At 38.2% G+C, this 25,343-nt stretch overlaps 1 protein-coding gene across 5 annotated transcripts in view; it reads right to left on the bottom strand.

Annotated features, from left to right (window-relative positions):
• Positions 1-14,592, bottom strand: part of HOOK1 (hook microtubule tethering protein 1) — a 61,794-nt gene extending 47,202 nt beyond the window's left edge. For 2 of the 5 annotated variants that reach the window (XM_063655017.1, XM_054485429.2), the window contains exons 1-4: positions 14,427-14,587; positions 14,058-14,204; positions 7,335-7,420; positions 421-493 (exon numbers count right to left, since the gene is read on the bottom strand). In XM_063655017.1, the coding sequence (XP_063511087.1) occupies positions 421-493; positions 7,335-7,420; positions 14,058-14,120 (222 nt within the window). In that variant the 5' untranslated portion in view covers positions 14,121-14,204; positions 14,427-14,587. Of the gene's footprint in view, positions 1-420; positions 494-7,334; positions 7,421-14,057; positions 14,205-14,426 lie in introns of all 5 variants that reach the window. The other 3 variants (XM_063655019.1, XM_054485441.2, XM_054485436.2) reach the window with 3 other exon arrangements.
• Between the last annotated feature and the right edge of the window lie 10,751 nt (positions 14,593-25,343).

Here is a 25,343-nt window from a genome sequence, read left to right on the forward strand (position 1 = left end):
CTAATGAAATGCTACTTAGCAAAAAAAGAAATAACTACTAATGCAGGCAACATGAATGAGACTGAAAAATTACACTGAGTGAATGAAGTTAGACAAAAAGAGTACATATTATTATGATTCAATTTATACAGAATTCCAGAAATGAACTCCATAGTGACATAAAACAGATCTACAGCTACCTAGGGCAAGGCTGGGGGTAGGGATTAACAGAGAATGGGCCTGAAGTGCATATTTTTGGTTAATAGGAATATTTTCTATTTAATTATGATGGTAGTTACATGAGAGAATACATGTGTTAAAATTCAAACTGTACACAATAAAAAGTACTATAAGTTAATTTGAAAAAAAGATTGGGTTAACTTAGTGTTAACTTTAGGACCACTGTTTGGATCAAGTGCTTCTCCCATTTGTTCTGCATACCTTTATTCTCCAGTTGTCCCCAACATCCTCTTTAATTCGGCTTAACCAAGATTCGTTAAACCAAGCTGCATCACTGAAACAACAAAAATACTAAAGATGAAAATGTTTTTATTACACAACAAAATTAAATAGAGCCAACAGAGAAAGTTACTTTATGTCTTAAAGCCTATCCTTAATAACAATACTGAATATTACTTATATAGCAATAATTTATCATATTATTTAAGTTATTTGCACCTTCAATTTAACAAACATTTACTAAATATTTAATGCTAGGTGCCCTGCTACCAGGAAGATGCAAAAGTCACAATCCTGAAGAGGTAAAAACCCCACATTTTAATGAGTGTCTACTCTATATCAAGCACTGTGCTTGATGTTGTTCCAAGTTATTTCATTTAAATATGATGGTAACTTGGCAAATACTCCATTATTATTTCCAGTCTTACTATTTAAGGAATTGAGGATGACAGAGTCTAAGTAATTTGCCCTGAGTGATACTATTAATAGCATATGGCAAGGCCCAAAATTAATCTATTCAACTGAGTAGAATTAAGCAGAATGAGTTTAAATGAGAAGTCTACAAAGTCAAGTTTAGTTTTAATGAAAAGCAAAGTCCCATATTGATACTGATGGCCAAGACAAAGACTTGCTATACTAAATTTTTGTGTATTTAATAAGGTTTTGAAGAACAACATTTGACTATATATAGTGAACTACATTGACTATATTCTAAATAAATATCAGAATCAGATGCTTTCTCTGAGTAAGGAATTGAGCAAGATTAATATGAAGATAATTTACCCTTTTGACTCTTAGAGAAGTAGTTATTAAAGGAGAAAAGTAAAAAGCACAAATAACTATACTCGAAGGAGAATGTGATAAATGTTCTAAGGGTAAAACAACTTCAAAATCACAGAACGTTTATGCTGGAAGAAGTCTTAAAGGTCTCATCTAAATTCTTACTTTACAAGTATGGCAACTAAAATAGGGGAAATATTAAAGAGCTTCTTTTCCAAGGTTGTAACTTCAATTTAAGAATGCAAAACTGAAACCTTTCTGCTCATATGTTCTAAAACCAGAAGATAACTCTTCTGGCTATGATAACCAAAAAAAAAATGGCTTCACTATTTTCAATTCATTTATTTGGAATTTGTAATCATTTTATTTTTTATTCATAATCAACATATAATAATTGTACATAACCATTTTCTTTTGAGCAGATTAATATTAGTTGTGCTCAACTATTCCCAGATGCCAAGTCTGCAATTACCGAAACAATTTATCTAAATGTGTAAATGCTATACTGCTAACCAGGTATTTACTTGAAATGACTGAATGAATCGAGTTAATGAGTCAAAACTGTCCAATTCACTTTCTTTTTATATCAGACTAAGTAATAAAAAGTCCTAACCAAAAGAGTTATGCCAGTTGTGATGTTTAATGTTATGTGTCAACTTGGCTAGGCCACAGTAACCAGATATTTGGTAAAAACCCATCTGGATGTTGCTGGGAAGATATTTTCTAGGTGATATTAACATTTAAATCAGTAGACTTTGAATAAAGCAAACTACCCTCCATAATGTGGGTGGGTCTCATCCAATCAGTTGAAGGCCTTAAGAAAAAGGCTGAACTCCCCCAAAGAAAGAGCAAATTGTGCCAGCAGATGGCTTTCCAACTCTAGCTGCTCTTTGAGCCTCTAGCCTGCTGGCCTACCCTGCAGAGTTTAGACTTGTCATCCTCCACAATCACATGAGCCAATTCCCTGAAAAAAAAATCTTGGGCCAGGCGCAGTGGCTTATGCCTGTAATCCCAGCACTTTGGGAGGCCGAGGCGGCCACATCACCTGAGGTCAGGAGTTCGAGACCAGACTGACCAATATGGAGAAGCCTGGTCTCTACTGAAAATACAAAAAAATGAGCCAGGCATGGTGGCACATGCCTGTAATCCCAGCTACTCGGGAGGCTGAGGCAGGAGAATCGCTTGAACTCGGGAGACAGAAGTTGCAGTGAGCCAAGATCGTGCCTTTGCACTCCAGCCTGGGCAACAAGAGTGAAACTCTGTCTCAAAAAAAGAAAAAGAATCTGTGTGTGTGTGCACATGTGTGTATATTGAGACATAGATTACACACACACACACACTCACCCTCTACTGGTTCTGTTTCTCTGGACAACCCTGACTACACCCCAGTCTTCTAACTGACCCTAAAAAAATCCAAGTATATGATTCTATGCTATAATTACCTTTAGAAATTGGATCTAGATGTAATGTATTTTTCTCTAGTTTTTCCAAGATAATTCCTTTTGTCTTACATTCCTCCTCATCTTCCTTTCTATCTCAAATCAACTTTAGCCCAGAGAAATACTTTCTAACTTAGTAAAAATATATCTCCTGCTTTCTTATACACAAATTCACCCTTCTCAAACAACTATAATGGCAGTCAACCTTTTCCACTATTAAACTTGATCTCCAACCTCAGAAATCTCAGGGCATCTCTTTTTTTTTTTCCTTTTGCACTGCAACCTCTACAACCTCTACAGGCCTTAGAGTCTTGGCCCCCAATAATTAGCTCCTTTTCTTATATTTCCCAGAACTTCAATAACACTCAAGGGATATCAAATAAGAAAGGGGACACAGGACTAATGAACCAAAATATGGTCCAATTATTTTCTAATAAAACTAAGTAAGAATTACTACGTTTTAACTCCATCCAGTGTATTTATCTTCCACAGTTTTACCAACTGAATTCAGGTAGTAAGAAATACCTACTAGTTACTACAAACAATATAGTTGTGTCACTTCAATGTATACCCAGAGCCTATTCTTCTTGAAATATCCAGAAATCTTCTCTATTAACCTATCAAACTGTGGTCTATATTTTGGACAGTTGGGTATAAAGTATAGATAGATGTTCATGTAAGTATGTCCATGGATAGATGTCCATAGATGGATGTCCATATGTACATGGACATCTATCTATACTGTAACATAACTATCTACACTTTATGTCCATACTTATGTGGACATCCATCTATACTTTATACACAACTGACTTTCATTTTATTAATACTCCGAAGTAAAAATCTATTGGGATGGCTTCAATACATTTCAATGATTACAGCTGGTTGGGAGCACTGAACTTGGAGTCAGACCAAACTGATGCAAATCCTAGCTTTGTTATTTACTCATCATTTAACTTCCAAAAGCAATTTCAATTACTTATACCTCTGTCCTCTTGTATAAATTGAAGGTAAAAATAACATCTACCTCACTAAACTAGTAAATTTTAAATGAAAGAAAGTCAAATAAGTTCTACAATGATGCTTTTATTTAGTAAATATTCAGATGTTGGCTATCATGATTTATCATGTTAAATGCTCAAATATCTGCTAAATGAATAAGCAAATAAATGCATGATTCTTAAGGTCTCTGAATATCCTACATTATCTGTCTCATTCTTCTCCCTCTTACAAAAAAAAAGTTTAGTCAAAGACAATAGGAACAGAGAGGTTAACTGGTGCTTAAAGTGACGAAGCTAAGTCTTTCTTTTGAAGATACAGCATGCACTATTTACAGTTGTTCTGTACTATCAAAAAAGATATGTTTAAGTCCTAACCCCTGTGAATGTGATTGAAATAAGGTCTTCATGTATGTAATAAAAGTAAGATCAGGTCTTAACGAATTAGGATGGGCCCTAATCCAATATGTCTGGTGCCCTTATAAGAAAAGAGACACAGACAGAGGTAAGATGGCCATGTGAAGACAGAGTAGAGATACGCTGCCACAAACCAAAGAATGCTTGGGACTACCAGAAGTTGGAAGAGGCAAAGGAGAATCGTCTCCTAGAAGCTTTGGAAGGAGCATAGCCCAGAAAATAGCTTGATTTAGAACTTCTAGCCTCCAGAAGTGTGAGAGAATTGATTTTTGCTGTTTTAAGCCACCTGGTCTGTGGCACTTTGGTACAGTGGCTCTAGGAAACTAATACAGTTGTATAGTATTTCCCATCTGTTTTTAAAATAACTGAAGCTCCTACATGCATTTGAAAAAGAGAGTTATGTGCTACATATTCAAATTGAAGATAATAATTAAGAAACTGTAGAACCCTAGTAATAACTCCATGACTCTTCATGTCTAAGTTAAACAGTTTAGACACCACTTTATAAAGATATTACTATTTGGAAAAATATCTGCCTCAAGTAAATAGAAAAAAACTATTGGTTAAATTTTGTTGCTTCCTTAAAAAGCAGAATTTCTCTTCTTACCTTCAGTAACAATTCTGATGTGACAGGATGTCAGCCACAATAGTCATCAATGCAATATGTTAAAAATTATAACATATTTGAGCTGGGCGCGGTGGCTCACGCCTGTAATCCCAGCACTTTGGGAGGCCAAGGTGGGCAGATCATGAGGTCAGGAGTTCAAGACCTGCCTGACCAACATGGTGAAACCCCATCTCTCCTAACAATACAAAAATTAGCCAGGCGTGGTGGCATGAGCCTGTAATCCCAGCTACTGAGGAGGCTGAGGCAGGAGAATCACTTGAACCCAGTAGGAGGAGGTTGCAGTGGGCTGTGATCGTACCACTGCATTCCAGCCTAGGTGACAGAGCAAGACTCCATCTCAAAAAAAAACCTATATATATATATATATATATATATATATATATATATATATATATCATATTTAAAGTGTTTTGAAGTGTTCAAAAACATGGTAAAATTAACCTTTTAATCGGAATAAGACATACTGGTCCAACTAAGGAAAAATGTATGTTTTATGTCTCACTACCCAGGATCCAGACTTCTGAAAAGTTCCAAAACTGGAAAGGAGTTTAAAAAGAAAATAAATAAAAAGTAGCCCCTGGATGATAAGGAGGCTCAGACACCTAAGAACATATAAAATCAAGTGAAAGAAGCAAAGAGAGAGCGAGAGAGAAAGAGAGACATATTTAGGGTTTATTTTAGGGCACTGGCCATTTGTTAATGATGACAGAGAATTTCTGATTATTTTATTTTTCCTGCAGAAAAGCTCTTAGAAGACTGTTACAGACAAAAGAAAGAAGAAATAAAGAAAAAGCATAGAGACGGAAGATCAGCATTAACAGCATAATCCAACAGACCATGGAAAAATTAGCTAAAATTTACTGACTCTACTCTAAACATCAGGTCCAGTGCTAGAGCATAGGAGGTCAAAGAGCTATATGCATCACATCATGGTAAAAACAGGTTTTTTTTTATTGTATTCTGGCATAAAGCTACCAAAGCCCACCAAAACATATAGAAAGGACAGCTCTGAATGAGACTGTTGAAATAAGTGAATGCATACCAGCCTTACATTATACCAACCACAACATTGCTGCATCTACACCAATATTCATAACATAGCATGATGAGCAGAAGGCAAAGCATAAATTCTAGTGACAAAAAACAATGATGACTTTCTCAAATCATCAGAAAAGAACTATGTCCAGAATGTTCGGCTCTGAAGAATTAAATCATTTCAAAATCAATTAAGATATAAATAAATAAAACTTTTTTTTTTTTGAGATGGAGTCTTGCTCTGTCGCCCAGGCTGGAGTGCAGCAGCAGGATCTCGGCTCACTGCAAGCTCCGCCTCCCAGGTTCACGCCATTCTCCTGCCTCAGCCTCCCGAGTAGCTGGGACTACAGGCACCCACCACCACGCCCGGCTAATTTTTTGTATTTTTAGTAGAGATGGGGTTTCACCGTGTTAGCCAAGATGGTCTGGATCTCCTGACCTTGTGATTTGCCCTCCTCGGCCTCCCAAAGTGCTGGGATTACAGGCTTGAGCCACTGCACCCGGCCAATAAAACATTTAAGAAATATTTTTAAGACAGAACGGGAGTAAGGTATATTTTAGAATAACTGTCAACCTCTTCAAAAGTTAACATGTTAGTTAAGTTTGTCTTTTAAAGTATTAATCATAAATTAACCATTAAATCAGTCTATTTGCAAGAGATCATTTAGAAGATTCTAAATAAGTAGGATTTTTATATCATTTTAATTGTTTTTCTAAGACAGGCATAGGATTTTTGTTTTAAAGGGTTTTCAATGTAAATCATGGCAAATCTTTGTAAGATGATGGTGACAAATAATCTGACTATAAAACAGTGAAGCCGAGATAGGATTCCAGTCTTAAAGTAAGCTAATATGAAGTTGTTATAATTATTAATTAATAAATTGTGAGTGCAGAATTGGCCTTGTTTGTCCTATTTAGGGGTACAGCTCATATTATAGACTGTAACCCTAACCCTTACACAGTGTTGGCAAATATTAGGGGAAAAATGGATTTAGAAACTTTTGATATTATATGATTACATAAAATGGGTCCAGCCTAAACACAACCACTTTATTAAAGTTTCCCAGTACCTGTGACTTCAAATTTCATTCATTCCTCATTTCCTTATTGGTGAACTCATAAATTACTACTATTAATTCAGAAATACATTTTAAAATTTAATACTTTAAAAATTTTTTTCCAAATCCAATATTTTATGCTTCAATAATTTCTAAGATAATAATCTCCATGCACGGATACCTTAAAATGACAACAGTACAACCAAAGAAAACACCATAAGCAATTATATCATTAACTTGTTTCTTTTATAGTTTTAAAATAGTGTGAACATGCTCATAACAAGTTTAAAATAAGTTAACTTGAATAAATGAGAATCCTGATCACATATCCGGTTAAGATGTATCTCTATGAACAAGCCAGGAATAATGAGGTGGTAAACTTTTTGTTCCCTAGCTGCAAGAATGCCTTGGTGCCATATTCCTGAATATGTCACTGGGTAAGATAAAGTTGCAACAACCTTTGGAATTCAAGTCCAAGTTTTCTTCCTTGGTATTTATTGGGTTTACAATGCTTTTCAGGGAGAGTCTGACCACTACTCACATTTGATGAAGAACTTGTGCCATGGCAACTCCACTAGTCAGCTGTTTGACATCTTGACAAGGTGAGGCAGTATTGAATGTCTGCAGCTAAAATGACATAAAGCAAATGATCTTACTGCTTCTTTATACCTACAAGGTAGCATTACAAAATGCAAACACAAACTGAAAACAGCTATAAAAAAAAAAAAATCGTCCTGTTCTGTTTAAATGTAGACCCAGACAAACAAATGGAACTATGCTAATATGTCTCTATGGCGGTGTAACTTTATAAAAATAAACTAAACATTTCACAAAATCATGCCTAAGACATCACATTGATGCCACGCATAAGTAATACATAATTTGGAATAATACAAAGCCAGGTATATAACTCTAGTCTTGTGTTTTGTCTATATTTAGCAGAACATCAGAAAAAGAACTTAAAGATAACCCAACATTTGCAACTTAAAATTTCACTCATATCATTTGACAGAAAAACAAAGGCTAGAAATGTCAAGTCTAAAGCTACTTACAGTTTATCCATGAGCTCTGAAATAAGACAGGACTTCTGTTTCCTATCTAAAAATTGGCCTTACGTCTTGAAGAATCAAGGTCTATCTATCATGTCAAGCTGTTTCCATCTATTTTGGCTTTAGGTATACTAACTTTTCACATATATCTGTTAAATATTCATGTATATATTGAAGAGAAGTGGAATAATAACCTCTTTTTACAATAAGCAAATATGAGATAGAAAAAAATGTAGAGCAAATTACATCATAGCTAAAATGGATCATAAACTTTCTAGAAATGTAATCTCAACCTATAAACACCTTAAGTTAAATATACTGATTCTCTTTTCCCACACATACTCACCCATTTCACTGTTCACTAATAATTTCTTAGTTTACCATTTAACTATCTTAATCCAATAAAATTCTCTCCCGCCATAATTCACTTTTAATGGTTCTGTATATTTTCAGAGTTGGCAATTGGAGATTCAGACCTCCATTATCTAACACAACACAGATGAATGATACCAGCAAAGTAAACCTAGCCAGTTACTTTCAAAGCACACAGAGACACTTTACTAAGCTCCTACACTATGTGAGACACTGTGGTACATGATGGGGCTACAATGGAAAATCACCAGGTTTCTACCCTTAAAGCTTCAGTCAAAAGTTAAGGAGAGGAGGAAAAGACATAAATCATTTCTAGACAATATGGTAAGTCCCATGATTACAGTATGCATAAAATGTTCTGCAAAAAATGGGTGTCAACTAGTCTAATTAGGGTTTGTATTTAGGAAAGGCTTCTTGGAGATGATTTCTGAATGGAAGGTCTAGAGGGAAGAGTAGCATATTTTCTAAGTAAAGAAATAGTCAAGGAAAAAAAGCTTCAGGAAATAGGAATATGATAAAAGTACAGATACATGAGAAGAGATATTATTTTTAGGGAACATGCAGCTCAGTATCACTGGATTTGCAGTGCAAAGAAGGCTGGGGAAGGGGTGACAACCAACAGGGTTGAAGAGACAGGACTCCAAAGGGCCATGACAAGAAGCTTGGACTTATTTTACACTTAATGGCATTATCTACATAATGGGAAACAGTAGAGTAGTTTCTGCCTCACAAGATGGTTGGGGAATTAAGTGAAATAGCAAATATACCTATATCGGGGCCTGGCATGTGGCATAAGCTCAACAGCTGTTAGCACATTAGCTATGAGTCAGGGTTTCTCCAAGTATAGGGCTTAGAAACAATATGTATCAGAATCTCTAGACATATTAAATAAGAAAATCCCCAACTGATTCTTAAATATGTCAATTTTGGAGAACCACTGCTCTGGGTGATGAAAAATCACTGAAAAGTAATAAGGAAGAGTGACATTCTTTGGCATATTTTGGAGAGCAGATAGTGACACAGAGTAGCTTTATGCTTGGGTCAGGCAGACCAGTCAGAAGGTTCCTGCAATGGCTCTGATGACAAAAATAGAGTAGAGGGAATCAGCATAATATTGACTGAGAGGACATGATGAATTAATGGAATATTTAAAATACAAAATAAGGATTTTGCAACTGGGTGGATGTACGGGGAAGAGAAACTCCAAGAATTAGGGCATCTTTAAAAGGAAAATAAACCGTGACTTCCACTTTTCAGCCCTTCTAACTTACACATTAACTTTTAATGTGTAACTTAGAAGTTACATCATTAACTTTTTACAAAATTGACACGATTCATGATTTTAAAAGGACAATTTCAGAGGCACCGAATACTAGGCAAAATAAGAGGTACACACGCTAAGAGACTACCTCCATGACCACTATGTTTGGATTAAAATCACTTTCCCCTCCTTACTGCCATGGACACTGGAGTGTCTCTGAGAAGTTCTTAAAATAGCTGCAAAATAAATTAGAAAACAATGTAATTTGATTTGGCTCAATTGAAAGGCTTACAACCAAGAACAGTGAATAAATTAAAAAGCTTAGTGGGCAGGCTGGGCGCAGTGGCTCATGCCTGTAATCCCGGCACTTTGGGAGGCCGAGGCAGGTGGATCACTTGAGGTCAGGAGTTCAAGAGCAGCCTGGCCAACATGGTGAAATCCCGTCTCTACTAAAAATACAAAAATTAGCCGGGTGTGGTGGCACATGCCTGTAATCCCAGCTACTAGGGAGGGTGAGACAGGAGAATCCCTTGAACCCGGGAGGTGGAGGTTGCAGTGAGCCAAGATCATGCCACTGCACTACGGCCTAGGCAACAGAGTGAGACTTTGCCTCAGGAAAAAAAAAAAAAAAAATGCTTATTGGGGCGAGTGAGATCAAAGCAGACAAAAGAAAATGTATTCTTTCTAACTTAAGTCTTTTTAGTGAGTGACTCAAAAAGGACAGACAGGGTTTCCACAGGTGTCTATCGCTAAACACAGTGTTCTGGCAAATAATTACCTTACTTTCTTCTATATTTCTAAATAAAATAATCAGAAATGTGGAAATGCTGTTCCTAAACTACTTTAATATAAATGTCACAGAAATCAAGGAAAATGGGGTTTTCACAACCGACAGCCAACAAAAACTCAATCTTGGATCAACTTTATTTTCATATTCTCCTCCTCCAGCTCCTCATTACAAAAAAACAACCATTGCTTTGAGTTTTAAGATCTTCATAAAAATAATTGAAGTTTTAATAATTTTCTAAATTTGGGCATATATTAATTATTACTCTTTCCTTCATCTGCCTGTCAAAGAATGCAAGAACCAAGAAAAACATTTAAATATATTTGGTCCAAACTTCTAATTTTATTGGTGAAAGTAAGGTCCAAAGATATTAAACAAATTTCCAATGTCACAGAGCCAAGTAGCAGAATTAAATTTATCTTTATACAAACATTTCTTCAAACTCTCATACATGTCCTCCAACATGTAAATGATGCCCACATTTACCCTTTTGCCCTGAATTTTCTGCTAAGTAGCAGTACAACATTTCTAACAGCCAATTATTTTAAGACAGTGAGTTCCAAATCATAAAATGCAATATTTAAAAAATTGCCACAAGAGGCATTCCTTCACATAACTAACTTTTCTTGATGACTTCTCTAATTCTGTTGATGTTGGCTCCATTCTCCTCCTAGCGCTGAAAGAAGAGTTATTCCCAACTGTCTTATCTCCATGATTTGGCCCCATCATAACTTTTTTTAATCTTCTATCTCCGGGCCGGGGTTATCATGACAAATGTGTATGTTCCACTATCTCCCTTTAATCTATAGCCAAAGGAGACCATTTGTTTTACTACTGGTGTCTCTTCCCTGTGTCTGGAGAACTAATTTCCACTGATTTCTACTTGCTGAAATCCAACAGTCCTCTATGACCCAGTTAAAAATTCACTCCCAAGTATTTATAAAAAACTAAGCTATATCACACTTAATGATGAAACACTAGTCTCTGAGGTCAGAACCAAGGCAATGATATTTACTATCACCACTTTGATTTGGTGTCTTATTGGCAATAGTTGTCAGTGTTCTCCTAGGGACAGAGCAGAAAATAGGTCATGTAAGAGCTCTGATCCCAAAAGCCAACTGGATTACTTTAGAAAGCACTGTGTTATAGATAAGACAGAAAGAGGTTAACAGGTTACAGTGGGATAAGGGTGGGAGACAAACTGTAGAAATGGTTGTAACAAAGAGTCCCTGAAAAGCAACATCTGACCCAAGACCTGAATGATGGAAGCAGCCAACCACTGGAAGAACTAGAAAGAATATTCTAGGTAGAGGGAAAAAAATCCCTGATGCATTAAAACAGCTTAGCTTCTTCAACAAATAGAAAGTCAATGCAGCATGATGAGCTTGAAGAAGTGTTGCTTGAGGTGACTTTGGAGAAAGTTGGGTAGGTGAGGTAAGATCAACAGTGCGGTTACTGGCAAAGGCAAAAATAATTAGTTAATTTAAAAAAAAAAGACAGTAAACTTCACTGGAAATCATCTAAAGAGGTAAAGAAAAGGCAACAGACAAGATAACCAGAAACCAAGACAAGATAATTTCACAAAGGAAACATCAAGTAAGAAAATGGCAATATAACACTTACTGGATTTAGCAAACAGATAATGAAGTGAAAGTCTTAGAGGAAAGAAACTCAAGGGTAGTGGGTTGAAGACTGAATGAGACTGAAGCATAAAGGGTGAGAATAAAACAACTCAAATTTTACTGTGAAGGAAAGGGGAAATACAGTATGACTTTAACATGGAGTAGTGGCTCTTTGTTCTCTGTTAAAAAAGGGGACTATTTCAGCAAGTTTATACATACAGAGAAAGGAGCCAATGGAGAAAAAGTAGTTGTAAATACAGAAAGGGAACAAATGATACTATAACGTTTTAGAAGAGGTGGAAGGGATGCAGTCTAAAGCCAGAGCCAAGGATAAGGAGGTGGTCATTTGCCCGAGAGGAAGAAGAGTTGGGGGCTCAGGTAGAATACTGATAAAGGTTTGCTAAGAGGAATGTGAGAGAAACTGTCTGGTTATTCTTAAGTATGGGCAATGTTATGAGAAAAGGTGCATTTGACAGTAACAGCATTAGTAGAGGCAACAGTTTGCACGGTCATTCAATTTTCTCCACAGTGCTCAGCAGCCCAAGAGAGGACTGAAGAAAACGACCAATTTTACTCTGTTATCTGTGATTCCTTATCATTTGGTTTACAATATATTTGCAGCTTTTACGGAATTTTATCTTCCACTGTAATTACACACAGCTCTGGCTACCACTCCGGTCCTCCCCAGTGCCTAGCTCAACATTGGAAGTCAATAAATTCCGGTTAAAAGAGTGGATACAGTCACATAATATTTTAAAATATTACAACAGAAAAGAAAATCCTGTGCTTCTCCACCACCTCACATGTAAGTCAATGACATCATAAAGACTGAGCTTAACACTTCAGTCAATTGAGGTTTACAATAATGTAGCAGATTCGGATACACCCTTTAATTAGTCTGTTTTAACAAAACAAATAATTAAAAGTAATGTTGCCTTGTTTCTATGACAGTCTTAAACACAGCACTTCCACCCCAATACCTATTTCAAATGAAAATTCAGCTGAACAGTTAGCTAATTGCTTTTAACTCACAAACCCTAAATATTTGCATTCCACTAAAAGCAAAAGTTATTTACTTACAAAGTGTAAATGCTTTAAATTATGGCTATTTCCAATAGGCTTCACACATTTCCATAAACCTAGATTTCTCATTCTTTGGAATTAGATGCATTAGATCACTAGGGAATCTCAACCGATTACAGCCTCCTGATCCCGTCTGTTTACATTCCATTCTGCACACACTCCCCTACACGCAACTAAACAACTGGTTTGGGATGAGCATCATCAACAGCACCCTGTGGCCCATCAAACACCATCCTTACTCAATATGGGTTAAGAACCACACCTGAATGCCAGCACTGATATCTAAGTAACTCTAAGAGGTGGGATGTCATTTTGCTGACTGGAATATTGAACAATCTGGGGACAGATATGCCTGTCCAGACCCAACACAAATTAACAAAAATCCTAAACACAGATAAATCCTAAAGAAAAATGTCAACTCATTTTCTTTAAAGAAAATGCTGTCCATTTAGAGGAGGAGAGGGCCAGTGAGAAAAAGGGAAAACGACCCCCGACTCCCAGCACATCTTTTTCTCCATACGGGAAATACAAACATCTCTTTGAAGCGGCTTCTACAAAATCGGATGTTCTAGAGTCCTGAAGGAGCACCGGTCCGGGAACTAAAACAGCCAGCCACTTCCTGGTCACCTGTGTCCAGGTAGAGCAAGGTGGTTTGAGGATGCAGGGTTAGGTTTCGGAAAGGGTCTTCACGCCCAAGCGGACCAAGGCAAGAGAGTCGGAGATCCAGAAAGTGGAGGGCTCGGGCGCTGTTCAGGGGGAGAAAATGGGGCAGCGGGGAGAAAAGAGGATGGGTGCTTGGTTCATATCCCAGCTGTTAGGGACACCAGGCAAGTCGAATCCTCTGGTTGAGACCACAGCCTCCACTGTTACGCTCCCAGAGCTTCCTTTACCTCCACCCCCGGACACCAACCCGCGCCCACACACCTGCCCGGGGACCCGCAGGTGGCACTCTCTCGGTCAAGGGCGACACGAGGTGAGAAGGGCAGGGAGCGCCGGGACCCTGTGCAGGTAGCCCCGGCTCACCTGGGAGAACCGGGCGCCCCAGGCTCCTCGCCTCGGCCCCCTCGCCCCCTCGCCTCCTCGCACTCACCCAGATCATGAGGCTGTCGCACAGGGGCAGCTTAGGCTGCGGCGGCGGCTGCGTCTCCTCCATGGCCGGCGCCGCTGTCGACGACGCCGCGGACACCTTCACCTCCCTCCTCCCGGTGCTCCTCCAGGAGCCGGCGTCCACGACCTGCTAACCCCCAGGAAAGCTCGGTACCAGGCCCGACCCGCGCAGCTCACGCCCTAACCCTCGCGCTGTCGACGTGTCCGGCGTCACCCCCTCCTCACCCGCCCCCGCCTCGCTCCAGCGTTCGCCCCCTCCCCTGCCTGGGCCCCGGCCTCGCTGCCAGGCACCTGAGCCCCGCCTTCTCCCACCCCTCCCCTCCTCCCACACGTCCTGCCCACTCCCGCACACCTCGCCCCGCCGCCCTGAGTGACCTGGCGGCGCACCAGTCACAGAGACGGTAGGTACCCGGGAGGGCGGGCGGGGCGGGGCGGGGGCGGGAAGAACCGGGATAGGTTGCGCAGGGGGGATTGCTGATTGGACGTGCCCTCGTGGGCTCTGACCAATCAACGTGAGACAAGCCTGAGCCTTGGGGAGAGAGTGAGAGTGGGTGGGAAGAGGTTTATGACCTGGCAGGTGCAGTGAGGGCGGGGGCGGGAGGTTGCGCGCGGGAAGCGAGCGCGCGTGCGCGGCGGGGCTTGGCAAGGCTGATGCTTGCACAGCCCCAGTGGCCGAAGAGGCAGAGGGGCAGCAGGGCACCGGCCGAGCTCAGGCGTCTTCCCTCCTTCTTCGCGGTAGCACGCCGCCTGGCTACACCTGTGGAGGCCCACCCTCTGCTTCCACATTGTCTTCAGAAATAGGTCATACCGGCTGGGCGAGGAGGCTCACGCCTGTAATCCTGGAACTTTGGGAGGCTGAGGCGGGTGGATCACCTGAGGTCAGGAGTTCGAGACCAGCCAGGCCAAGATGGCGAAACCCATTCTCTACTAAAAATACAAAAATTAGCCGGGGGTGGTAGCACATGACTGTAATCCCAGCTACTCAGGAGGCTGAGGCAGAAGAATCGCTTGAACCCGGGAGGCACAGGTTGCAGTGAGCCGAGATCACACCACTGCACTCCAGCCTGGACAAAAAAGCGAGACTCTGTCTCTAAAAAATATATAAAACAAAGAAAGAAAGAAATAGATCATACCCATGAATTAAAACTCTTCGAGGAAGGAAGAGCTGATTTCCTCCTAGGCACTCATTGGAAAGGGATGTTTTCATTTGCACACGTGGCAAATGTGCCACATTTATAAGGAAAATAAAATCCGTCAATGCTCCTTAAATAAGCTCTCACGGGACCATAGATCATGAGCAATTTTATTTTACATGGGGCAAAAGGGAAGACCGTTTTCAAGTAGCAAAATAAACGAAATGTTTTAAAAAACATGGAAGATATTAATGTATCCATTTTCCTTTGGCGGTTGAAAATTTGCTTTTTCTGAGAATATTGTGGGGTGGAGGGGGGTCGGGGGAGGTGACCTGAAATTGGAAGCTCTCCAAGGTATTGATTGAATAGGCTTAGGTGATTGAATAGGGCTAGACTATTCTTAGTCTTGCTGTCACTTCACTCATTCATAAACTCATCAATTCATGCTCTGAGTAAGAAAACAGCTGGCTTTTTTTTATATTGCTGCGTTTTTATATTTAGACACTGAAAGTTTAAAACTGATGGACAACTGCAACTAAAAGCCCCCAAGTGTAAATCAGTCTCATTCTAAAAATACAGTACGTACGTTTGCTATTGACTCCCTTAACATTATTCCAGAAATTTCTTAACGCCTCTGGAGTCACTTTATATGCTGGAACTAGGTACATTGGTAATGTGATTTAATTAAAACTACAAGATTTAGGAATTGAAGACCTGGTCTGAATCTTGACTTTATTCCCCACTGGCTGCTCTCCTATAGCCCCCAACCTCCACATTCCTAAGATCATTGTAATTAAAATGTAAACATACATGGTAAATGTAAACATACATGGTAAATGTAAATTATAAACTTTGTAAATATGAGTTACTATTATCATCTATACATATGGGAACTTCTCAACATATTTATCACTGAAAGCCACAAGTCACCAAATTTCTCAAATAAAATAATTCATGACAGTAAAATAATTCATAGTAAAATAATTCATGAATTATTTTATATGACAGTAACGGGGGGGGCGCAATTAAGTTACGCTTCTGTACTTTATAGAGAGTAAATTATCAGGGAAGGAAAAATTTAGCAATTTTTATCAAGAAACTTTAAAATATCCATATCATTTAAACCCATTATTCCAATTTATTCTGCATCAGTCATAAATTTTATTGAAGTCATCTGAAGTGCATTTGGAGGCTTTGAACAATGATATGTATGACAATGCTATGTATTGATCAATTGTATAATCGATTGATACAATGCCCAATAAGCAAGAAAGGCTAAATATTTTACAGCAGATTCAGTGCTCTGGAGAATATTTGATAACTCAGGAAAGTTGTCACAATGTATACTATTAAATAAAATTTAGATGAAAGTATCAGCCATATGACCTCAATATTATAAATATTATTTATGTATTTTAATATATACACAGGAAGAAGACAAAGGAATAATCATAAAACTGTTGTTATATTTATATACAAATGAAAAATGACTATTTTTCTAATCTTCCGTATTTTCTAGGCTTTCTACAATTAGCTTATATTACTTTATAATCAGAAAAAAAAGGCTTTAGAAGAAATGCCAAATACAACATGAGTTATCATTTCCAACTATTAAATTGGCATCAATTCTTTAGAAGTTGGCATCTATGTTTGGGGAGTTGAGTGAAACCAACTCTTCAACCCTAGCCGTGGGATTATAAATTGGTACAATCTTTCTGAAAAGTTTTTTGACAATATATATCAAGAGCCTTTAAAATGTTCAAAGTCTTTAAGCCAATAAGTTCACTTTCAGAATCTATTCTAAGAAAATAATCATATGCCAACAAAGTTGTTGATTGCAGTACTATTTATCAAGCAAAAAGGAAAAGAAACAGCTATTAAATGTCTGAAAGAGAAGTGATTAAACACAGTAAGTTATATTTATACAATGAAATGTATCATAGGCATTAAAATATTTTAAAATAAGTTTATTCAGGAAAATGCTTATCACATAACGTTAAGAAAAAAGTCATTATGCAATCTGTGCATACAGCATAGATCCCAACATATACATAAATATATGGGCCAGGTGCAATGGCTCAAGCCTGTAATGCCAGCACTTTGGGAGGCTGAGGTGGTGGGAGGATCGCTTGAGTCCAGGAGTTTGAGATCAGCCTGGGCAACATAGTGAGACCCCGTCATTACCTTGAATAAATAAATAAATAAATGTATGTACGTAAATATATATTTATGTGTGGATCCCTATTTGGGTGTGCCTGGGTGTGTGTATATATACTGTATACATACATCCCCAGAGAGAGAAAAAAAGAAAGAGACTACAGAAAATATACCAAGATGTTGATAGTGATGATGATAATGTCTAGGTATTGGAATAATGGGTCAGTTTTACCTTCTTTGTAATTTCCAGTGAATTTGAAATTTTCTACCATGATTTTATTGTCATGAAAAAGGAGTAAAGCCTGAAAATGTTTAAAATTATGAATATGGTAGAATCTCAACTGTGAAGAATATATATACGAATACATGCACACATACACATGTGTGCCCACACATGCGTGCATGTGTATGCATCCATACAGAGGGACATTGAGAAGAGAGTTGGCTAAAATTAAGCCCAAAGTTTAGTGTTATAGAGACCTGATATCACTTCTTATTGCCTGGGTGATCTTGAGCAAATGACAATTTCATTAAAGCTCAGTTTCAGTCTCTCTAAGCTGGGATAATACTAATATATTTCTGTGTATTTCTGTATTGATTAGGAATTTTTTTGGTGGTAAGTGGGAGAAACCAAACCTGGTAGCTTATTTTTTTTTTTAATGTTTTTGGAAGAATACAAGAGGGTTCACAGATTCAGAGGAAGAGCTGAAGAACCCAGCATGGGAAAGTGCAGGTCCCAAAATAGCTCATTGGATCTAGGTAGCAAAAACTATGGGAGTCTTTTCAGGATACCACCACCTGGATGAGTAGGATAAAATGGCTGCTCAGACTTTCTCAGTCATTCTGTTCAAGATGCCAATTCCAGGGGGAGCATCTGACTGTCCTGTCTTGGGATTTTGTCTAACCCTTTCCCAGAAGAAGATAGAGCACCTACACTGGCTGCCCCACATAGATCGCAGACCTAAGGCAAGATCACAGAGCTGTTGCCCATTGAAAGGAGGAATGATGCCTGCAGACAAAAACAAAACCAATTCTTTCCACGTGACTTCTTATGGTTGTTGTGAGCGTCAAATGTATGTAAAATGCTTAATATAAATCCTAGCTTATAGTAGTTGCTCAACACATTTTAGCTATTCTTTACACCACACATGTGTGTGTGCATGTGTGCACTGAAAAGAAACCTGAAAAAAAATTAAAATATTAGTAAATGTTATTCATGGTAATTATTATCTTTTTACATTTTCCAATTTCATCAAAATGGATATTTGTTTTTTACTTAAAACAAACTTTTTTGTGTGTGTTAGAGAGAAAGGATGAGAAAGAGATTTTAGGCTCTGAGTTGGTCTGTAAATAAATAGATAAATGATAAGAGGAGAAAATCCCTAGCTAGGCACTTTAAATAGAACTGTAGTAGGCCCTACTTGTAAAGAAGATATCTGTGTCTTACACATACAAGTGATGAAATGAAGAAATTGAGAATTCTAAGGCTTTCCTGCTGATTTCTAGGTAACCCTGAATGTCTCAGAATGGATATCAGCTAGAAGACTCTGACCTGGACAGATGCAGATCTAGACATACAGTTCCTGCAGTCATGCTAGTAGAGAGATCATGCCAGCAGCAAACAGTGCAACTGGACATCAGCAGCAAAGCATTCATTCCTGAAGGAAATTATTGAACCCACACACAGAGAATTCTGACAGCATTGTTTAGGTAAAGCTTCCCCTTCCACAGACGCCCAAACACATGTCCTGCAAATGTTGAAGGTAGGAAGGAAGGATGAAGGCATAAAAGAAGGGAGGGAAGAAAGAGGGAGAAAGGAAAGAACTGCAACATAGGCTCAATCTCAGCAACCAAGACAGAGGTAGCCAGAATGATATGAGATCCACCACTGGGATTAGTTTGCTTTTCTGGATGATGCCCACAAGAGTGGTCTGCGATCAAATATGCAAAGAATTATAGCAAATAGCAAACTCAGGCTACCTCAAGTCAACATCAAAGTTCAGAAGAAGCTGAATGCAGCAGCTGTGACAGTTTTCAGACTCTGGGAGGTACTTTGGAATAATAAGTTTCCAGGCCCTGAGGGAGGAGATTTATATGCCCTAGGCAGAGTCACAGAAAGAGAGACAGGAATGAAAATTGACATTTTACAACACCTCCTTGTTCTTAGACCTGTAAACACAGTGGGCACAAATACCCAAGGTGTATTTGAGCTCCAACAAATACCATACTAGGGTTTAGGGAAGCAAGACCAATCCCAGACAGTATGGGTAAGATTTAGCTTTCCGTTAATGGAACAACCTTGACCATAATTGACTTGGATCTGAACGTTTAGGTAATGGGACTGCGAAGATAGGGACAAATATCCTATGGATATTTTCAGCCAGCATAACTATTAAGGTAGAGACTGGAGAAAGGTGATCAAGGATGTGGATTCCTTCCCACTGTGTGTAAAAATGAATATTCATTTATTTTTCACACTGGCTTGAAACTCACTCTTGTTATGAAATTAATATTAATTTAGGAACTGTATGAGATACTGGAAATTTTACTTTTAGGGCTGTTGAAGACTTGAGTTACATGGATTTTATATCACTTAATGAAACTGCCTTTTAATGCATTTTACTTCCAAGAGATGTTATTGCCAACCTGTTGGGCTGCCCAAAGAGAGATTACTCTAAGGATTCAATGGAGAAATTGAAGCCAAGTGCAAGTTCAAATTAAGGGAGACGGCATCTCTGTCACTAGAGAATGCGCATCCATAGAGCAAGGGATTTTAAAATTGTACCATAAACAGAAAAAAAAAAATCTTAACTTCAAGGACTTTTGTTATTGCAGCCTGTTGTAAATTGGATTTTCCAGGAAGTAGACCCTGAGATGGAGATTAGCATGTTGGAGGGTTATTAAGAAATGCTCTTGGGAATAACAGCTGTGAGAGAGGAGGGAAGGAAGAAGTAGTGGGCAGAGGGAGAAAGCAGGTTGTGGTGCAGGCTCAATGAAAGTCTTGACTTATCCCTGGGGAGTGCTGAAGCTGGAATGGTCCTTTCAAGTTGTTCCAAGTTTGAATGAGGGAGTTGGTCTGTACACTTCCATGTTGACAAATCATTCGTTGCATGTGGGCTGCCCTAGAGAGGTGACGTGGCAGCCTAGGCAATTCACAAAGAAGGCTGATGGCTGATGGCTGTCTTCTGAAAGCACTCCAAGATGCTGGAAATATCCAGGCAGCACACCACAATATACTCTGTACGGCAGTAGCAACCACAGTAGCTTTGGGTGGGGATGAGGGTCCCATCACTCAGAATGGGAAAGCATGGTGTTTAAGTGTGGACAAGTATGACTGAAAGTGTGGCAATAGGTATCATAACCACAAAGTTAAAATAGTCACAGAGGAAGAATGTTGGCATCTTTGGTTCTTGGATTAGAAGCCTCCAAAATGAGGAAGGATTTTAGCCATAGTTATAATTTCATGTAGGGGCTTAGCGTCAAATAACTAAATGAATGACACCTTGGAGGATTTAAGACGGGTCCCTGGGGAAACAAAAGTTACAAAAAAGATAAATCACAATACAGAGTAATCTTATCAATTGTGTTTTAAACTTACAGGGAAGAGTGTTTAGCTTGCCATTTATTAAGTAAAAATAAATGTAACCATTTCATTTATTAAGCATATGTAAACTCACCCCAAAGCTCTAAATCAAACATAATCGCACATAATTTATCTTGTCCTTAATAACTCCGATGAGAAAAAATTGAAATAGCAAGGTAAATGTAGCATTTATTTTCAAATACCTAAAAACAACAAGTAAAAATAGGCATTTAGTAAAAATGTACTGATTATATAACCAATCTAAAGTATCATTTAAACGTATAAATCATGGAGTTTATATCTCAGTTTATCTGAGTGAATCACAAGACCTGTCATCATTTTACACTCTGTTAGAAGAGATGATCCACGGTTCTCATTCAGTTGGTGACCTATTTTTTATGTACAAAAATCCTTCTAATCCATGTAAGCAGGTTTTTAAAACAAAGACCAAACAGTGACACATAGTGAGTGTCTAACCATTTAATCCACAGATGTTTGTCTCTAAAAAGCAAGAATTACAGTATAACAAAGGGTACCTCCTATTGGTTTTTGTTTGTTTGTTTGTTTTTGAGACACGGTCTCACTGTGTCACCCTTGAGTGGAGTGGCATGATCCTGGCTCACTGCAGCTTCAAACTCCTGGGCTGAAGTGGTCCCCCCAACCTCTCCATCCTGAGTAGCTGGGACAACGGGCACGTGCCACCGTGTTCAGCTAATTTTTTCATTTCTTGTAGCGATGCGGTCTTCTTATGTTGTCCAGGCTGATCTCAAACTCCTGGGTTCAAGCAATCCTCCTGCTTCAGCCTCCCAAGTGCTGGGATTACAGGTATGAGCCACCATGCCTGGCTGCTCCTATTGTTTTTAGGTGTGTTGAAAATTAATATTTTAAAAATTAAAATTATTTAGTTACATTATATGTATGGAAAATAGATACAATCACATTCACAAGACTGGTTTCACAGGTTTAATAAGAACATAATGTTTAAGGATGATAGAGATCACTATGTTAGAAATAGTGATTATATTTTATTATCACTTGAGAAAAATACATTTGAAACTGTCATTACAAAATGTGGTATTCTGAAGCCTCCACATGTATATCAGTTGAAAATACATTGAAGTGATATCTGCCGAAGGGGCTAGAATATCTTGCTTTCCCTCCATGTGTTAGATAAGGATAACTTATATATAATATAATACATCTTAAAACATCAAAATGTTAGAGGGAAGAAGTTTATTCGATCATTTATGGACACCAGAAAAGGGAGCTTCTTAATCATAAGCATTAACAAATTGGGCTATAAGAACAAAGAACAAAAATGTTCCGGAATGCCAGGAAAGATGTGCAAAGGGTTTACTAAACGCTCTTGCAGAAAATTCCTTGAAGCTCATGGCTAGTAAAATGTTTGAAACGATTTAACCCAGTAAATGAGTACTTCCTAATGTGATTTGGGAATATTCCCCAAAGATCTTTAAAACAAAACGACCAAGAAATAATGAAAAACAAAACTACTGGGTAGGACCTAGCCTTATACAGAAAAGAGGGAGCTGCACATTTCATTAAAGGACTTGCCACTATAAAAAGATTTCCTTCCCAGCGCTTTGGGAGGCAGAGGCGGGCGGATCACCTGAGGTCAGGAGTTCAAGACCAGCCCGACCAACATGGAGAAACCCCATCTCTACTAAAAATACAAAATTAGCCAGGCGTGGTGGCGCATGCCTGTAATCCCAGCTACTCGGGAGGCCAAGGCAGGAGAATCGCTTGAACCTGGGAGACAGAACTTGTGGTGAGCCGAGATCATGCCATTGCACTCCAGCCTGGGCAAAAAGAGCAAAACTCCGTCTGAAAGAAGAAAAAAAAAAAGTTTCCTGGCCAAGCGCGGTGGCTCACGCCTGTAATCCCAGCACTTTGGAAGGCCAAGGCAGGAGGATCATGCGGTCAAGAGATCGAGAGCATCCTGGCCTGGTGAAACCCCGTCTCTACATCTCTACTAAAAATACAAAAATTAGCCAGGCATGGTGCCGCGTGCCTGTAGTCCCAGCTACTCGGGAGGCTGAGGCATGAGAAGTGCTTGAACCCGGGAGGTGGAGGTTGCAGTGAGCCAAGATCATGCCACTGCACTCCAGCCTGGCAACAGAGCGAGATTCCATCTCAAAAAAAAAAAGTTTTGTATAAACACAGTTGGTGACTGAGAACATATCCAATCATAAAGCTATAAAAAAAAATAATAGCTAAAACATGCAGCACTTATTAGGTGCTGTGGACTATTCAATTTACTTCACTTACGCCAATTCATTTGTCCTTAACAACCTGATAAAGTAAGTAATATTTTTCAACTTTATCTTACTGATGAGGGAACTGATGCATCAAGAGGTACCCAAGCTCATACAACTAATAAATTGCATACCTCAGAAAACCTCTTTCCAGATGTGAAGAAGAGATTCATCCTTGGGCAGATCAGAGCTGATTTTTAAAGACAATGATTGCAAATAAATATAACATATACAATCCTTCTTCAATCATTGCAGTTTCTGTACTTTCCCTTGTTACTGAAATAGTTCCTCAGGGAGTCAACATTGTTTTTGTTCAACATGGTGAAACAAGAAAATCCATTGTGTCTAGATGAGTGAAATTAATGATTACCTATTGAAGAATCTACTGACTGAAGGTTCATGACTACAGTAAATGAGTCAGGGCCCTTGAATATGCTAAGCTTTTGGCATTTTGTATCTGAAGATGAGCTTGAATTATTTTTACCCATTTTTTCATATAAACCTCAAATTTTTCTGAAGAATAATTAAGTTGGCCATTCGGATTAAATAACTGGCCTACCTGTGAGGCTGTATTTTTTTAATGTACAAAGTCCATTTTTATGTTATAATTACCACATTGATAGAGAGATAAAGAGAAAGAGGGATGCATATAAATAATTCAAGAGTAACAGAAATAATTACCCTTAGCCCTTAAATACTTCAGTATATATCTCTGAAGAATAAGAACATTCTCTTATCTAATTACATAGAATTATATAGTTGGGAAAATTAACATTGACATAATAGTATTGTGTAATGTGCACTCCTTCTTTAAATTTACCTAATTGTCCACAATTATTTTTTTCTTTCTCTTTTTTTCTGGGATTCAAAGTCAAGGAATCAGGATTATGCATTGTATTTGGCATGTTGCTTCAGTCTCCTCTAATCTAGGTCAGTTCTCCACTCTGTGTGTGTGTGTGTGTGTGTGTGTATGCATGTGTGTGTGTCTGTGAGAGAGACAGAGATGTTTCATGACAGCAACATTTTTGAAGAGTCTAGTAGATTTGTTGGATTGTTTCTTTGTGATCAGATTTGGTTCAACTATTTTTGGAAGAGATTATACTGTGAGCTTAGTGTATCACATTAGCAATAAAATGGTACTAGATTGTCTAATTACTAAGGAGATTAAATTTTACCATTTGATTAGAATGATGTCCACTAGATCTCTCCATTGTAAAGATATTTTCCCATTGTTATTACTAAATAATCTGAGAATGTGTGTGTATATTTTTACCCCCAATTTTTCACTCAATGCCTTTAGCATCCATTAATAATTATTGTCAGAATCAAGTATTACTATGGTGTGTAAAAGGGTGGTGGTTTTCTATTTCCACTATTCCTTCTATATCTATTAGTTGGCATTATTCTATAAAAATAGCTTTTCCTCTTTCTTCATATCCACCTTTAATTTTTTTAAGTGCCAATATGGACTATAAATATATTTTTATTCAGCATGTTATAATCCATTCCTGACATGAGTCATTTTAATCATCAGTCCCTCAGAAGTTCAGCCTGTGGGAATGCCTTCACATTGGCTTCTGCATCTTTTTTGCATAATCCATTGTTTTTTTGTGTACTTCTAGGCACAGGATATTACAGGATCATTTTGTACTTTCATTGACCCTATCCTGGACTCAGCCATTTCTCCAAGGATCCCTGGTTCCATGTTGTAGGGAATGATGTTTAGTAAGCCTGGATGTCTATGAGCAAAGCAGGATCCATTTCATAATTTCATTCCTTGAAAATGAGATTTTTGTCACCTGTTAAAATAGGGTCACTCTTGCAAAAACTATAATATTGAACCTAATAGTCATTTAGGCTTTAGGGTGAACATATTTATCAGCCTATTTATTTCATAAGGGGTAATGGTGGCAATGCTGAAGTTAGAGGGCCCATAGAGGAAGAAAGAAAGCTAACATCAATTTCTTCTATTCCAGGCACCATCACATACATGATTTACATTAATCCTCATAAAAATCTTAGTTTTGCAAGTGAGGGAGTAACTTGTTCAAAGTTACTGTTTGTGTTGTAGATATCCCAAAATTAAAACCCTTATTTGTTTGACCCTAAAATCTTCATCTGTG

Source organism: Pongo pygmaeus, chromosome 1, assembly GCF_028885625.2.
Source record: "Pongo pygmaeus isolate AG05252 chromosome 1, NHGRI_mPonPyg2-v2.0_pri, whole genome shotgun sequence".
NCBI lineage: Eukaryota > Metazoa > Chordata > Mammalia > Primates > Hominidae > Pongo > Pongo pygmaeus.